We start from the raw sequence: 18916 nt of genomic DNA on the forward strand, positions 1-18916 counted from the left end.
TAAATTGTCAACATTATAATTCAGTTTATAATGTTAATTGTGAAAAGTTTGCACAGCGTCGCTTTGGCCGAGTGGTTAAGGCGCTTGCCTGCTAAGTAAGTGGGGTTTCCCCGCGTGAGTTCGAATCTCACAGGCGACGTTGCATATGTTTTTGTCGATACTGTTATCGACAATTTTTTACACCTATTTACTCGGCATTTGTACTTCTTTAACTTTATAGCTATCATTATCAACCTTTTGCGTTGTGGTTCTTTAGCTTCATCTCTATCATCGTCAGGCTTTTACACCTGTTTACTCGACATATGTAGTTTTTCTCTTCACATATTTGAGCCATCGGCATTTGTACTTCTTTAACTTTATACCTATCATTATCAACCTTTTGCGTTGTGGTTCTTTAACTTCATCTCTATCATCGTCAGGCTTTTACACATGTTTACTCGACATATGTAGTTTTTCTTTTCACATATTTGAACCATCTTATTCACTTTCCGTATCTAGGTCACTCCAATCTTTGCACATGTTTATTGGGTATTTATGCTTTTCTTCTTCACATGTCTGAAACATCTTAGCGTCATTTCTCCTATCTTGTCCATCACTGAGATCACCTAATTTTGCTTCGTATATTTTAGTTTTTAATCTTGTCACTACCTGAGCATTATCATTTTTTTTTGTAATTTTCAAACGTATAAGTTCTTGATTGATCAAACTCTACCGCATATACTATAGTTAGTCTAACAATTATTATAAACAACTAGTTAGTTTCTAGATGTAAAATTTATCACGATAAGAATAATTCAATTTAAATTTCTATAATATATGAAAAGATTTATGTCTAGGTTTAGAATAAGAAAAAATGTGCCTATATTTAAATTTCATTCTAACCTCGAAAAGTATTAAGTTTTTCCAAGGTACTAGCCCAGCCAATTATTGGAAAATCCGCAGTTAATTTGGGATTAATGCAGAAGATTACAGAACTGAAATCAAAATAGCGGTGTATTTGTTTGAAGATGTTTATTCACGCTTTAAAAAATTATTTCTCGAATGAAATGATTTTATACGCATATTTTCTAACTATGTGTTTTTTCTATTATTCATGTAAGTAATATTATTTTAAAATATTTCTAATGTGCATATGTTTTTCTAAAATATTTTGCAAAGCATCAATGTTGTGCTTTATATAATAAGTTTGGGTCAAATATATTTAGTCTAGTTATTTTAATTTATGTTGTAAGAGTAAAATTAGAAGAGTCAATTATTTTTTTAATTTTTTTGTTGTTAAATTATTTTTATTATATTTTAATATACTTTTCAAATGATATTAATAAAATTTGTGATACATGTGATATTTTTAGAGGTAATTATTTTTAAAAAATATTTCAAACTTATTCATTATTGTGATAATTTTTTTTGTAATAACCATTATTAAACTTTATTATAATAGTATTGATGAATAATTTGTCAACATTATAATTAATTGTATAATGTCAATTGTGAAAAAATTATACAACGTCGCTTTGGCCGAGTGGTTAAGGCGCTTGCCTGCTAAGTAAGTGGGGTTTCCCCGCGTGAGTTCGAATCTCACAGGCGACGTTATAGTTTTTTGGTTTTGCTCCGTATATTTCTAGTTTTTAATCTTATCGCTCCTAATATGCTCAAGTTTCTCATTTTTTTCGTTGTTTCTGGACGTATACGTTCTTCATTGATCAAACTCTATCTCATATAACATAGTTAATCTAACAATCATTATACACAACTGATATTTACTTCTAGTGGTATATTCTTATCACATACACTACTAGAAAACACTGCATTTTAGCAACGTCATCGCTAGTCTGTTGCTATTTTGCTCGTTGCTAAAGTAGTCGCTATTTTGTCGCCAAGTGGGTTTAGCAACAAAATTTGTTGTTTAACATCAAAAATTTTCTGTCGCTAAATCTAGTACTTTTTAGTAGTGATTAAAGACTGAGTGCGAGACTTCATTTCATTTATCTCACTCTAATACGTTGTATGACATAATTCTCGATCTCTCATTTTCTTAAATTATTGATTCAAGATACTTGAAACTTCCTCTCATACGAATGAGTACTTGTGTATCCATTCTCACTCACACATCCATCTTAGGTGATGTGTCACTAAACTTACACTCTATTAAGGAGTCCTAATATAATTTTGTTTTTTCTAGCTAAGGCTCTTGTGCATGTTCCCAAACTTTTAGCTATCATTAATTTAACTGAGCATCTCTTTAATTAATATTATATCATAAAAAAAATAACATATATTATAGTATATCCCCTTAAATATGTTGTGTCGATTCATACATTTCGAAGACAAATAAAAACGTGACAAGAGATCCTTGCAATTCCATCTTAAATGCTGAGTATTTTGAGTTTCCTTCCCCTATTCTTACTCAGAGTTTAACTCCATTATACATGTTCTTAATCATTCTAATATATAATTAAGGGACTCTAATTTTCTTTATGAGATTAGAATTTCTTTTGGTATCACTTTAATGTATATATACGGGAGACGCTATTAAAAAAATAATTTAATCTGTTTATATTTGTGGTTTATTTTCTAATGTTTATTAAGTTTTCAGTATTTTATTTTTATTTTTATATTATAGCCCTTTGTTTAAGGGATAATTGTATATAATAGTAAATTAATAACCTAAAATAAATGGAGTAGCTAGAGTTTGATTTAATTGTGCTCCAGCAAACGTTTGCCAAAATTTGCCAGTCGCCTCTCTCTCAAAAATCTCGCTCGCTACTCCTATTCTCGCTCCAATCTCTCGCTCGCTTCCTCACTTTTTATACAAACACAAGTGTATAAAAACTGTTTCTATTTGTATAAAGCAGAGAAAATTGTATAAATACATATATTTTTGTTCCCATTTCTCTCCTCTTCCAAATCTTGCTCGCAATCCTCGCCTTTCTCACTTATACAAACAGAAGCGAAATGTATAAAATACGTTTCTGTTTGTATAAAGCGTACCTATTATCCAAAAAGGAATTCTTCCAGTAGTATCGGCCATTTACCCCACTTCCCTCCAGATTTCATCAAGTGGTCATGCTAGAGACATAAACAGAAGTACATATATTTTCGTTTTTATACACTTATAATTATATAATAAAAATACTCCACTGCCCAGTTTCTCTTTGCCTTTCTTTCTTTCCCGTTTTATACAAATTCAAATTGTATCTAATTTCTCTCTTTCTCGTTTTATACAATTCGATTCAATTGTATATTCCCTGTCCAAGTCTCTTTATCTTTCTCTTTCTCATTTTATACAAATTCAAATTGTATATAATCGTTTTATACACTTATAATCATACAATTCGTTTTATACACTTCGTTTATACAATTCTCTGTCCAAGTGTCTTCTCTTTCTCGTTTTATACACTTCATTTTATACAATTCGCTTCAACTATATATGTATAGCGAATTATACAGTTACTATGTTTGCTATGGAGCGCAATTATGCAAACTTTGCTATAGCATACAAATATAAATTTTTTATTTGCTATATGTGAAAGTTGCCCTTTGTTTAATGAACTATTAGAAACTAGGGTATCATTTATATAACTCTAATTAAGCATGTTCCTTCATAGTCATGTTAATGTAATGTTGTATATTGTTTTAGTTTGAAGAAAACCATGAAAATATCTTTGAAGCATTAGTTGATTTTTTTCGATACGCGTAATTGTTATTTATTTTGATCGGACCATATGAATTTTCTTGAAAATATGTGCTTTAGTATCAATTTTGGATGTGTTTGAAAATGATTTGAGATGATTTTTAGATTGAAAATTTGATGTCGAAGACTCCATCCATGTATTTCCAATGTATATATGTATATATCACCATGCATATCAGTGTATATTGTCTTATATACATTTATACATTCTCAAACAACTCCATGTGATATGCATGATATACAACCACAAGGGAATCTAAGATCTATAAACCATGGGTACACCACTAAAAAAAGTATTAAGTGTGAACTGATTCCTATTTTTTAAATAAATAACTCAATATTTAATCAAGTGCACCATTAAATTTTTTTTAAGTATGAATATAAGATAAGATCAATTCTAAGAAATATTTTCATAAGATACTACATATTCACGTGAGATTTTTCCATTGATAAACTGAGAATTTTTGTTGTTGTATTAGTTATGAAATTCATACATGATTTGGCTATCCAATGAAAATATTTTGGGCTACCATTGCTAAAACATACTTTTTAGCTAATTAATCCTCTCTATACTTTCAAATCATTATATATATTGAGAAATATACATTCAGATACATATATTTTTAAAACATAGTCTATGTTAGTTATTTATACAATTAAATCATTCTCAATTCACGCTTTAATGTTAATCGAAAATCTCTCTCATCAACCTCCCATCGATCCCATGTCCTCCGCCACCATTCTCTCTATTTCTTCATTTTCCCCTTCACAATTTCTATCATTAAACCTTTAAAATTGAAATCCGAAACAATAAAACATCATAGAGATTTGTATCTATTTAACCATTATTAAAAGTCATGTTTTGTGATAGATTTCTATTTGTTTTATCTTCTAAATTTAAAAAGTGGAGTTAAAACTCTATCAATTTAGAGTTTTCTTAATTTACTTTCGAAGCAAATATCATCATGGTTAAATGTCGATCCATAATTATTAGAAAATTCTAATAAAAGAATATTTACGTACACATTAGTTCATGTTGTTATTAATTCTTAACAATAAGCTAAAAGTCAAATAAAATCTTTTATATGCATGCAGTACGTTTGATGGGATAGTTATTGTACATCTTTAAATCTTAAAAATTAAAATAATGCAATGTCAAACTATTAAACTAAAAAATTGCATTTAGAAAAAAAAGAAGAAGAACTATCATCTAATATAAATTAACAAACATATTTCCAATGAAAATGACATTGTAACATATAAACAATTAAAAACAAGGTAATTTTGTAGCTTAAATTGCCAAAATAAAAGAAAAAATGAATACATTACTTAAGACTTTAACAAAGAATCTGTTTGATTGGTAGGTATTAACTACATGAGAAACGTGTACTATTGTGCATGCATTTTCAATTAATTTTTTGATTGGTAGGTAATAAAATTAATTTGGATTTTTTTTTTTTGATCATGTGAAATATTTAATAAACTTTTTGAGTAAATTGCAAGTTGGAAATTGTTAATAACTAATGAAAGTGAAAGCTACATGAGAAATGTGTGCATTTTCAATTAATTATTTGATTGGTGGTAATAAAATTAATTTGGATTTCTAATCATGTGAAATATATATAACTTTGATGTAAAATGAATAATATATATTACCTAAAAAAAGAAAATTAATACGTGACCTTTATAGATAAAAATGAAAAGTTACTAATCTAAATAAAGTTAAAAACACTTATATATCATAAAAAAATCAATCAGAGATGAGAGATGTACTATGCGTGTATATGACTTTTCGATTTAATTCTTTATTTGATAGATAAAACAATTGAAACCAAAACCTACTCAAGAAATGAGAGATGTACCATGCGTGTACATGATTTTTCGATTTAATTCTTTATTTAATAGATAAAATAATTTTTTTTAAATTTTTTTTTAACTTTTGAAGTGATCCGTCAAATCCTCTAATCTAAAATAATCAAAATAAATATACGATTCTCTAGTCTTTTATTCTCTTTTTCTTTGAGACAGATGTCTTGGACTTGTCATTTGAAATACACTAGGTGAATTAAGACTTCTTTTAAGAAAAAAACTATATTACAAACTTAATTATGTTGTGAATAAATTTTGTTGACAAAACATAAAACTTATTAGATACAACAATGTAACAAATACTAATTTTGTAACTTGGACTATTTTACAATTAAATAAATTTCAATATCTTTTTTCTCTTTTGGAGAGTAAGAAAGAAATGGGGGAGAGAATAGTGATTGATCGGCTTACTATTTTTTATCACCATATATCGATTTAAAAATTGAAATTTATGAATTCTATATTATAATCATATATGAGAAGCTTCCAAATTCAAAGTGTTAAACTCTTTATAAAAACCATCTTAACCAAAAGTTTGCTAAGAATTAAAGGTGACCTCATAGCAATACACAATTTACGTAATCAAATAATAATCTTCCAGACAAATACCTATATTAAAGTCACATTAGTTAGTTATGGAATGTCATAAATCTTGAGGTGAAATGATTTAGGGAAGCACTTATTTTAATCCTGTAGCTAATTAATTAGCTTTTAAGTTTTTAACTATACACAAATCACTTTGTCTCCTAACCTAAACCGACAAAAAAATATCCATCTTAGACCTTTAGTGGAAACAACAAATTGGCATAAATATAAATATATTTTTTTTTAACTTGGTCTCATTTTATTTTTATGTCCTTCAATTTTAAGTTTGTACAAGTAGACACTTATACTTGTAAAAAATTGAAAAAATAAACGCATGTGTCCTCTTTGGCCAATGGTGAAATCAAAAATTTTACAAAGGGTGTTCAAGAATAACGGTATTTGCTGTCAAAATAAAACAAAAAAATATTGTGCTATTTGGGGTATGAACTTGGAACTTCTTCATTCAAATGATCACACACCAAAGGTATAGATATTGTCAGGGATATCCAACTTTAAATATATATCCGTTAAATGTAGAATTTAACATATATGCCTACAAAAATAATTTTCTGACGAAGGGTTTCCAATTAGACATCTTAGGGTGGCTCTAGCTACGCCAGTGTATGTGGCATCCTATGTGATAATTTATGTCTTACGTGTATTATGTCATATAAGACTCATATTTTTACTTGTTCAACTTTATACAAGTTTAAGTGTCTACTTGTACACACCCAAAGTTGAAGGACATTAATGTGAAATGAGACCAAGTTAAATGACACATTTATGTATCATACCTAATAAATATGTAAATTTAATTTCTTACCTGACTTAAGTTATATGCGGCCCCTTGAAGTTGTTCGCATATTTCATTTGAACACCTCAACCTATCTTTGTTCCTATTGAACACTTTTTTTGTTTAAAAGTCATTCCTATTAGACACAAAATGCTGACATGTCAAAAAACGTGTACCACACTCACTTTGGGCGCGTAAAACTATTGAAAATAATATATTTTTCTTTTTTTTACTAACTTAAATACAAAATTTAATAAAAAAGAAAAAAATAATTTCTTTTGAAAATGAAGTCTTCTTCCCCGCTTCCTCTGCCATTCTCATCTACCATTTTCATAATTTTTTTTACACATACACAACACACCCACCCTCTTCACCTATCTGTTTCTTTTACCATCTCCAATTCTTCTTCTGCTTTTTCCTTTTTTATTATTTTTTAATGTAGATCTGCATATTTAATATTTCGGTAAAATTTCATTTAATCCGGCAAAATAAATATGATTTAATTTTTTCGAATAAACATTTGTTAACTATTATAATTGCGATAAATAATTACGAATGGATAAAAGATAAATTTAATGAATTAAAGGTTTTGATGATATTAAAATGAAAAAGAATAGGTATTTAGCTTGGGTGGATAGTGTATTATCGACGTTGATGAAAGGAGTAAGAAAAATTTATTTTCTTAATTATTTTTTTTTTGGATTATTTTAATAATATTTTTTAAAAGTTAGATTTTAAAGCCACGTGTCATCATTTTATTGGTATGTTTATTATGTGCCAAGCGTTTAAAATACACGCATCTTAATCTTTTAACTGATTGTCATTTTGTGTTAAATAGGTATATATTTCTTAAGGTTCAAGTGTTCAATAGGTACAAGTCTAACTTAAGGTGTCTAAGTGAAATATAGAGGTTTTAACCAAACTAAGCCATTATATAAAGTCATTCACCAAAATAATATGTTTTTCTAAAATTTTACAAAACTAGTATAAACGTATTTCACAGTAACGTTTTAGGATATATTTTATTTTTTAAAAGTTGATGACGTCAGATTGATATACGTTACTCACAGTGATGTTTTACTCCTAAAACGTTACTCACAGTAACGTTTTAGGAGTAAAACGTTACTGAAAATAACGTTTTAAAAGTAAAACGTTACTTAGAGACGTATATCAACCTAATGCTGTTAGTTTTAAAAAAATAAAATATACCCTAAAACGTTACCATGAAATACGTTTATACTAGTTTTGTAAAATTTTAGAAAAATGTATTACTTTGATAAATTGTTTTATATAATGACTTAGTTTGGTTAAAAATTCTGAAATATGCAAATAACTTTAAGGGGAAGCATATGACTTATGCCTTTTTACCCCTTTCCTAGGACTTTCACATTTGCTCTCTTGGTGATACGAACTTATAACCATAAAATTTAAAGTGAGGGGCGTTTATCATCCGAACAACTCTCAACTCTCTCTTATATAAATATGTGTTTATGATCAACATTCTATATAAATATTGTCTAAGACTTTAGGGACTCTGGATGCAATGATATTAACTCAATTACTGCTAAATATTTTTGTTCAGATAATTATTACAGCTAAAAGAAAAATCTATTTCCACTAAATATCTCTTTTATTATTGTATCACTTGCAACCCAACATGCATGGAAATGCAGTTGCGATAAAACAATAAACCTAATGAAATCCTATAAATTAGATCAGCGGAGGATAGAGTGCATCTGCTATGGGAGATAGAGCTAGAGGTTGTTACCTATATAGACCCCTGACTCAAGCAACACTCCTATATATATTGATTTTTGTCCATTTCGAAGAGCTCAAATATAAAAACCTCGAAATTTTAACTATTTCACTACGACCCATATTTTACTTATTGTGATAAGTTTTTTTAATTACCCTGGCCATAATTTCATTTTGCACTGATTAACTTCCCTATCGAGATTGACTGTGTTGCAACCTTTAGAAGTGAGAGTGGAAAAGTTAATAAAGCTATTATCATTGTTCTTTGAATTCAACCATTAAGGTTAAGCAGTAATTAATGTTATGATTACAAAGTCCTAATCACAATTAGAGCCAAGCTGACTTTTCACTCTCTTATGTGGAAACTTCATATTTCAAGTGGACTTATAATCACTTTAGAGATTAAACTCCATTTAAGGTGAAGACTACTTGCGTGTCATATCCATAATCCTTGAATAATATTTTATCCGTTCGTTTTTACTTGTTCATTTAAAATTTTATATGATTTTTAAAGAAATGAGCATGTTATCTAATATCGATATTAATTGATGTATAATACTTTTAGCACTACAAGAAAACTGTGAACTATATGGAGATTTTTCTGGGTATCAGTATGAAAATTTGCAGGAAACTTATTTTCCTACAAATTTTAATACTAATCCCCAGAAAAATCTCTATATAATTCACACTTTTCTGATAGTGTAGGTCTTCGAAAATAATTTGAAAAATACGTAACTAATGTTAAGGATAAAATATGAAATCTTTTCTTGATAAATGACAAATAAAAATGAAAATATAGATGTAAAGGGTACTCATAATAACCTTTGATTAGTCGTAATAATACTCCAAGCATGCAAGCGCACAGATAGACAAATTACTTTTAACATATCAAGAGAAATATATTATTTTTTCCATTTCGTCCCGACATAGATTAATTACTTATTCTCTAATTTATTTATTTTAAGATCGAAGACTAAAAAGTAATTAATATGACTATCTATAATAGATATTTATGTTATATAATAATTATTTTTTAAAGATTCGTGTAAAGTTTAAAGTGAATAAATTAAAATCAACGATGAAAAGAGAATTATGATACACGAGGATGACTTATAGGAGACTGATAAAAGATCATTTTTCAAGCATGAATAGAAAGACATAGAGATAATTATTTGTCTATAAGACTTGTTCAATGCACTAATTAAAAAAAAAAACATATTTGATTACATTTTCAATGATTTTGTACACAATAAGACTAATAGACAATCACTAATTAATTTCTACATTATCACATGTGACTGACTATACATATCTCTGCAAGAGCATGTAATATTGTGATTATTACAAACACCTAAATGAAGTACAAATGACCAAATTACCCTTTTTCCGATTACATCATTTAAAGTACATGAAAAATATCCTAAAATATATATATCTACTTGGAAATGATCCTTATTTTTGTGAGATTCTTTACCCTCTCATCTTCTATTTCATGTCCAAATTTATATATGAACTATGTATAGGATTGAAAATATGTGGCCTAATGTTGAAAAAGGATTAAAAAAAAAAGGTGTTGATCTCCATAGGGATATTAAAATGTTGTTGTAGGGTTATTCAACTTGGAAATCAAGAAAAGGGAAAGGTGAAACATCCTTCATCAATTCCTCCAAGTCCCACTCTCCCACTTTTAGGTCATCTCCTTCCCAATAATTCCCTATCCCTCCAAAATTTTCTACTTTGATATTACTACAAGTATTGAAATTATGGCTAGTATTGATCAAGTTGGTCATGTTGTTAGGGTTATTGTTGTTTTGATGATGACTAAAATTCCCATTTTCAACATTTTGATACTCAATACTTACATTCTCCAATGGTGGAACATAGAGTTCATGACCTTCCATACTAAGATTCCCTCCAAATATCCCATGGTTATTCCCATAAAAAAGATTTCCACCATTAGCACTCACAATATTCCCACCTTGTACCAAGCATGGTTGTGTAGTACTCAAGTATGAGGGCGCGTTGAATCCATTAGGCATGTTTATTAAGGTGTGTTCGAGGGTGGGCAAAGGATCAATATTTATGGTATTTAGGGCTATAGACGAGGAAGAAGGAGAGGTGGTTGAATCCATGTACATGGACATTAGGTTATGTTTGAGCATTGGCATGAATCCTTGTTGAGTGACTCCCATATTGAGTTCTTTGGAGGGATGATCTGAGGATGAATCACTTGCATTTGGTGATGGTGTAGATGATGATGATGAGTTCTTTAGCCTCTTTTTCAATGTCGAATTCCAAAAATTCTTGATTTCATTATCAGTACGTCCAGGCAAACGTGCAGCTATTTGAGACCACCTTTAGAGTAAAAAAGAAAATAAGAGTCAATATTCATAGGTCAAAGGACTTATAACACATTCACTAGCCAATATAAAAAAGTATATACATTATTTATGTATAAAGTATAATGTAAAAATTCCTAGGTCAAATTGAAAGGATGTGACAAACATGCATGTACAATATGATGATATGTTTGAAAAAAAAAATATCTTAAAAAAATAAAGAAGAATATTTTCAACTCTAAGACCATGATGTAAATATACTTGATCAATATTCTATTCAACTTGGCCTCTATTAACAAAGAAGAACTAAGTGCACTTAATATTATAATTTAGATTTTATTATATAATAGAAGAGTTTAATTTATATATATATATATACAAAGATAATTAATTAAAAAAAAAAGAATAAGATAGCACATGATTAAAATAAGTAATAATATATTTTGATAGAGTGACTTGATAGTATAAAAATTTATCTACCACATCCCTTTTCTTTAAGCTATTTCCCAACCTTAAAATCGATCATTATCACCAAGTTTTTAATCATAAAATTAAAATATAAGACGTCAATGAATAAATCCATGCTACTAAATTACCTATATTAATTATATTACTTAAAATCCACAAATATATATTATTTATCAACAATTGACAAGAATAAAAGGAACCAAGAAGAAGAAATGTATTACAAAACCTTAAAATGATGGAAATTCTTAAGATTTACAGGTTCGATTTCGTCAGTCAGCTAATAATTATTATATCAAAAATCAAATTCTTTATTAAATAAAATTGAATTTTTTGAGATAATAACTTTTAATTCAATTACTTATCAGCTCATAATTTTAATTTGGTGAATATTGTTAATTAATTCATTGAATTTTTGAAAACGTACAAGTGAAGATATGCATGTTAATAAATCATGTAAGTTGTTGAAGTCAATGACATCATAATTAGCTTTATCATGTTAGCCATTGAAGATTACCTGTAATTTCACTGTTTTGTCCCCTAAATATAACTAACTACTAAATAATTACTAATATTCACAAATAAAAATTATATCCTTAATTTATTCTTTTATACACGTATTTATCTAATAGGTTATCTGCAACTACAAATTAAAATATATAATACTATATATAAGTTTAACATTTTTTATACATAAAAAAAATTGTCATGTAGATAGACTAGTAGTTTATAAAGGTAGATATTTGACTTCAAAACAATTGGAGATATACTTTTTCTTTAATTTTCAAGGTATTCACTCAAAATACTTTTTCATCTAAAAATTTTCAAATTTATGATGATTTTCAATATTATTTTTTTTGGTTTTGCAAATAGCAGATCAAAGAAATTATTCATAAAAAAGATGACTGATTTAACTTATATACGCTATTAATATAAATAATTTAACACTTACATATTTTAATTTATTATACTAGCAAGTGACATGTTTTAACTTTCAAGTTGCTAATTTCATTTTTTTTCTAAGTGGACAACTACATGTACTTAATTCAAATATACTAATAATGCTAATAACATCATCACAATATTTTTACCTGTTTTAGCCGGTAATATATTATCTTTTAAATTTCAAATTTTAAAAAAGCTTATTTGTAAATATTTTTTTGAATAATCGCTCTTAATAAGAGTACACAAGTTGAACTCAATTTTTTTTTTCAAAGTTGTTTTTACTAACAATAAAAAAATAAGTTATATACATCTTATTTCACTATAATTATAATGAATTTATCGAGTAATGAAATGTTAGTCTAACTATTTTCATCAAACGGTCAATTAATATTATAAAAGAATTTACTTATAATTATCAAATAAGTAATTTGATTAAACAAAAATATTTTTTATATCATAAATATATCTATAAAATTAAAGCCTTCCAAAAGAATACTACTAACCTACATGCACATATCTCACAACTTTTTATGTTGTGTTAATATTTAGATTTTCTTTAACGAAAATTCTGACTCGAAAGAAAGAGAGAGGGAGAAACAAACCTGTTACCAAGAATGGAATGTAAATGGATAATATGTTCTTCTTCTTGAGGTGAAAATGCACCTCTCTTAAGATCTGGCCTCAAATAATTGATCCATCTGAGTCTACAACTCTTTCCACATCTTTGTAATCCAGCATTTCTTGCTACATCACTCCAACACCCTTGTCCATTTGTTAGCATATAATGCATAAGCTTTTCATCTTCCTCTGGAGACCACAACCCTTTTCTTAGCTTCACGTTCGTGTTATTATTATTGTTATTGTTATTGTTCTTTGCGGAGGAGGAAGAGGAGGAGGAGGAGAACTCAGGCTTCCTCATTGTAATAATCTCTTTTTCTTTTGGTTTTTAGACACTATTGTTTTTCTTGTCTCCCCAACTGTTTTAATGTAAAAAGAAGTCACTAACTTTATATTGATGAGCACCATCAACCTCAAAAATATTTAAAATTGAAAAACCAAATGAGAAAAACAAGAGGAAGAGAGAGAGAGAGAGAGAGTGAAACTTCTATGGAATGAAAATCATGATCATGATGATGGTGATAGTTGTGGGGCTTTGCTTAGAAATGGGGAATCAAGAGGATAGAGAGGGTATAAGGAATGAAACATAGGTGGGGTGGGGGTGGGGGTTAGTAAAACCTGATCCAGATCGGTTCAGTATTTATGTTTTTATCGTTAATTTTCTTACACTTTTCAAATATCATGTTCCAAAATTTGAAATATATTTGAAAATTTTATCAAAACGTAAAAAATATATATATTTTATGTAAAAATACTGAATTCAGTTGAATTCGTTTACCTTGGAGGGGTGGGGGTAGGGAGGTGTTGGTTGATAAGTCTAGGTAAAAACGGTTTGGAAAAGGATAGACGGTCTTCTTGTCTTTGACTCCATATATATTGTCTTTTTCCTCTATGCATATTTCTTCACAAGTAAGTTAATGATTAAAAGTTGAATGAGATACTAAAATATGTATATTAGTATATCTTTGATACAACTCTATAAGTGCATGAAATTAAAATGGAAAGTTTGTTTTGTAACCAAGTCTAATATTATGATATACATTTTGCTTCCACTTCACATAATCTTCCCTATACCCCCTGCCGGCATAGCCCCACTCAATCAATTTAACCAAAAACAACAATATATAAATCCACACGTGTACATAAAGATAAGAGAAAATATGATTATTATTTTCATTTTTTATATTTTTATCATAATATGGTTTCGAATGTGGTGATAAATTTTCAAGAATTCAAATGATCATGTATAGTAAAATGATCTTTGAATGGGAATTGTCTACCTACATTTTTCCACTATAGAGGAGAAGGTTTGGTATGCGCGGTTAACCAACGCTCTCTAGTTTGAGTTTTGAATAAAGAAATTTTTATTATGAAATCGTCATCTCCAAATAAGCCTTATAGCGTGTGTTTCAAATTTAATCAAATGTGAACTTAAAATACTGAATAAAAACTAAAAAAAAAATAGTTCAAATATATATATATATTTATAAAAGGTGATAAAAATTGACAACCACATTGGCTTAGTAAAATATCAATATAAAGTAAGAAGTATGTTTTCAAGAAAATATGGAATATCATATTTCAAGGGACTTCATATGTAACATAAAATTATTTGGGTAAAGCAAATTTAATTCATATATGATGCTAGACATGTCCATTATTATTATTATTATTTTTTTTTTGTCTACATACCTTACTGTTTAAAATATAATTAGATCATGTTGGACTAGCTATTTTTAGTACTATGTAATTTTAATATATTTGAAATGCAAAGTATACAACTTTTAGACTGATTTAGAAAGAGTTCCATCATATATGATACGAAAAACACTGAATTTAGCTACGAATGTCATCATTTAATAAGAGGTCATCAATATATGATACGAAACTCATAGGGTTTTTAGTAGTGGATTTAATAAATACAGAATTTATCTATGAATTTTGTCGTTGATCTATCGCTAGTTTCTCATGGCTAATGAAAAATTGTCACTAATTCATCGCTAAATTGAATTAGCAACAAATTTTACTGTTTAGCCATAAAATTTATTTGACGTTAGATCCAATTTTTTTAGTCACTGGTCCTTGGTGTATCACTGGTAATTTTTATGTAAATTCTTCAACTTGATGAAAAAATTGGGGGCAGATCTCGACGGATGACCATTAGGCTTTTGTTTTTATGTTATATATTAGTTGATTTTTTTATTACACATATTAAGAGATTATTAATAAAAAGATATTTTTATTAATTCATTTTTTCATTTTTTTTTTGATATTTTTTACAATAAATATGAAAACTCTCAAAAAAATTAATTACAAGGATAATATGGAAAAATTTAATTACTATTTTCGTGATTTAGTAAGACGGATTACTAACATAAGATAACTATTTTTAACAAAATAATCAACTAAAATATGAACGGGGGAGTACTCTTCAATCATTCATATACCCAAAACATTATTAAAATAAAAACTTTCATTTATGGAAGTCCAGAAACTTTCATTACTTTGGATCCGACTCCTCTCCATTTCTCATCTCTCTATTTTTTTCAAGTTCTAGCTTGGATTGGAGACACATGTCATAGTTTAGAATTAATGGTGAAGATCCAATTGATTAAAATAAAGTCCTAAACATAGTTATTTACTTCCATATATTTATATACTTGCTTCTTAAATATTTTTATAATTCAATAATTCTAGATTTATATTATATTTTTTCTAAATATGTTTAAAAGAATTTCTTTTCTTAATTACTTAAGTAATTTTTTGTTGATTTTTTATATAATATAATAACATAAATCCTAAAATGAAACGGTTCATATTATATGGATTGATTAAAAAACCCATCATATAAATAATATTAAACATTTAAGTGATCACCACTAAAAAAAATCTTAGTTAAATATATTTTTTTTCTTCAGCTTTTAAATAGTTTCACTCAACCGAACTTTTCTTAGTTATATTTATAAGTTGTGGCAATTAATAACCCTTTATTTATATGATTATTAATGTGACATATAAGAAATTGGTGATACAAAATTATAATCTATAAAGTCAGTTCAAAAGTAAAAAAATAGCAAAAAAATTACTTTAAGTAATTAAGAAAAGAAATCTTTTATATATATTTATTAAAAAATATAATATAAATCTAGAATTGTTGAATTGTAAAAATATTTAAGAAACAAATATATTAATATATGGAAGTAAATTATTATGGTTGCGACTTTATTTTCATCAATTTAATCTGAATTATTAATTCTAAACTATGACAAAGTGTCTCTAATCCAAGCTAAAACTTGGGGAAAATGGAGAGAAGAGAAATGAAAAAGAGTCGGATCCCATTGCTTTCATAAATGGATGTTTTGTGGAAAAAAACATTAAAAAAAACAGTTTATTAGGTGGTAAGAGGGGGATGATCAGATCATCAGACTTTTTTTTAGTGTTCTAAAAATACGAAAATTTCAAAAACAGTAAAGATAATTGACATAATAAGGCTCTATAGTTATAGTTTCGTAATTATACTTTATAGCTATAGTTTTGTTTGCTATATATGGAGGCTGAGGTATGTATGTTTCACTTGCCCGTTTGTTTTTCAAGCGAATATACAAACAAGGTAAGTATATACGAATTTTATATTGATATATTTAAGAATTCTTCAGAACTCCATTTTGTATATTTCGCTTGCTAATATACAAACATGATACTTTAGTAATTTTTCATTAATCGTACATAAATAGCTAAGTAAGCATATATAAATGAATTCTGAATTTATACAATTAAGTACTAAATTATTCAAATTCCAAATTTATACAATCAGGGACCAAATTATACAAATTCTGGAGTTTTACACTTAGTAAAAAGAATAGCAAAATTTCGTAAGATTGTAGCCACAGAGTAAAAATAATCAAAATTATAGCTATATTACATAATATATTCTAGATATTTTCCATTTCGCGTAACTTTCCCCTTAAAATTACATGCAAAAATTATACAAAATATTAAACTAACAAAATATTTTGGATTGGGTGATATCTTATCTGATCATTTATGTTATAAAGGTCCATTCCCAAGTATAATAAATCTATCACATGTGGTCATTATATGCATATCATCTTGGATCGGGTGATGTATTACTTGATCATATGTGTTAGTTAAGGTTCATTCATAAGTATAGTAAGTGTGTCGAGTGTGGTTTAGGGTCATAAAGGACCAGAAACACTAATTCTAGCTTATAGAAATTTTTATAGGCTAAATTTTCACGTAAATTTATATAAGGATCAAATTCAAATAATGATATATCTCAGTGTTTAAAGTGTTAGGTAGTCGGTGAAATATCAAATTAAAAGGTTTATAAATTTTCTTTCCAATGTCACTAAATGTGCATCAATCGAAGTTTGACGTAAAAAGTTATGATTATTTTACAAGAATATGTCCAAACTAAAAAATTTGGAAATGACCCCTATCCAAGTGGAGCTTTGAATATCATCTCCAATAAATAGATCGTTATATGATTAGACAAATAAATTTAAATAAAATATCTTTTTAATTCACATAATTGTATCTGATCAATTTATGAAAATTCTTATTTCATCGAATATGTGATATTTTTTTATCGATCTAGATATCAAATAAATATTCTAGTTAAATGAAATAAAACTTTATGTTATAATTTTAAACCTACCTCCTTGATTTCACATCATTCCCCTCATCCTCATATAGAGGAAAAAGAGGAATCAAGCTTTTTGTAGATTTGTTCACATTTTGTCAAATCTTTGATTGTGCACAAAAAGTTTTGTATTGTGACAACGTCATTTAATTTGTCTCTCTTTGAAAATCCAAATATATATTACAACATTATTGTATATTGGTCAAAAAAAAGAACTTAAAAGCAATCACTATTCACTTTAGCTTCTTTTTCCTCCTTTATTATTTAATCTATTAATAAATCATTCATGTGTTTTCACTTTTTATTTTATGGACCCTTTTTTAACTATTGTTTTCTGACACGTTGCAATGATTATTATGTTAGTAAAAAGAACAATATTAGTTGGAATAATCACAATATTAATAATTAATACTAACTCCTTTGCTTATGCATAAAAAAAGAATCAATTAGAGAAGGAAATGTGAATTGTGGTTTACGTAAGTGTGATAATATTATCAAAAAAAAAAAAAAAGAGAGAGACTCATGAGGAAAACAAGAAAGAAAATGTTTAATTAATTAATTATTTAAATTGTTTAGACCCCACTTTATTCACTTTTTGATTGCTTACTCTTGTAATTTAATAAATAATATTGAAGGGACTGAGATTAAAAGAAAAAGAGTGAAAACATAAAGCATAAAATTAAAGAGTTCAATCCTGCATGCAAAAGTTATGTGTAAATCGACATGAATTTAGGTGGGATAGTTAAATTTTAATTTGAGCTTTTGAATTTAAGTTATAAAAATAATAAAAATTCAATAAATGAAAGCGAGCGTTACCCCTAAAATAGATTTTAATATGCGTGAATCTAAATTAGTCTGGTTCTAATATAAATACTGAATCACATATGAGAAACAAAAATAATGTTTATGTTTAAGGATGTTCTTGATACGGTGGAACATGTTTTTCAAATTTTCTGTGTTCATTGGTCAAAATTTTAGTAAATTATTTTCTCGGATAAAATAGGAAAAATAAGTTTCACAAGTGACATTCAATATTGATTGTATCCTTCCCACCATCTAACACATGTCATCTTCATCCACCCTCAAACACAGTATGTCCCGTCCTTTCTCATAATATTTATCTAGACTATATATAATACCTTTTAAAATATATATTTTTTCTTTCCAACTACACACCTTAAATAAAAAAT

At 27.4% G+C, this 18916-nt stretch overlaps 1 protein-coding gene and 2 non-coding genes across 3 annotated transcripts; 2 read left to right on the plus strand and 1 right to left on the minus strand.

Moving 5' to 3' along the window:
• Positions 1 to 57: 57 nt before the first annotated feature.
• TRNAS-GCU (transfer RNA serine (anticodon GCU)) lies at positions 58 to 139 on the plus strand. The gene has a single exon. It is a non-coding gene; the product is annotated as a tRNA-Ser (tRNA).
• Positions 140 to 1508: 1369 nt separating this feature from the next.
• TRNAS-GCU (transfer RNA serine (anticodon GCU)) lies at positions 1509 to 1590 on the plus strand. Its single transcript has one exon. It is a non-coding gene; the product is annotated as a tRNA-Ser (tRNA).
• Positions 1591 to 9897: 8307 nt separating this feature from the next.
• Positions 9898 to 13486, minus strand: LOC101262590 (transcription factor MYB46). Its single transcript, XM_004251318.4, has 2 exons — positions 13048 to 13486; positions 9898 to 11051 (listed from the first exon to the last, which is right to left on the minus strand). The coding sequence occupies exons 1-2, from the start codon at positions 13362 to 13364 to the stop codon at positions 10307 to 10309; spliced, it is 1062 nt and encodes a 353-aa protein (XP_004251366.1). The 5' UTR covers positions 13365 to 13486; the 3' UTR covers positions 9898 to 10306.
• Between the last annotated feature and the right edge of the window lie 5430 nt (positions 13487 to 18916).

Source organism: Solanum lycopersicum, chromosome 11 (assembly GCF_036512215.1).
Source record: "Solanum lycopersicum chromosome 11, SLM_r2.1".
Lineage (NCBI taxonomy): Eukaryota > Viridiplantae > Streptophyta > Magnoliopsida > Solanales > Solanaceae > Solanum > Solanum lycopersicum.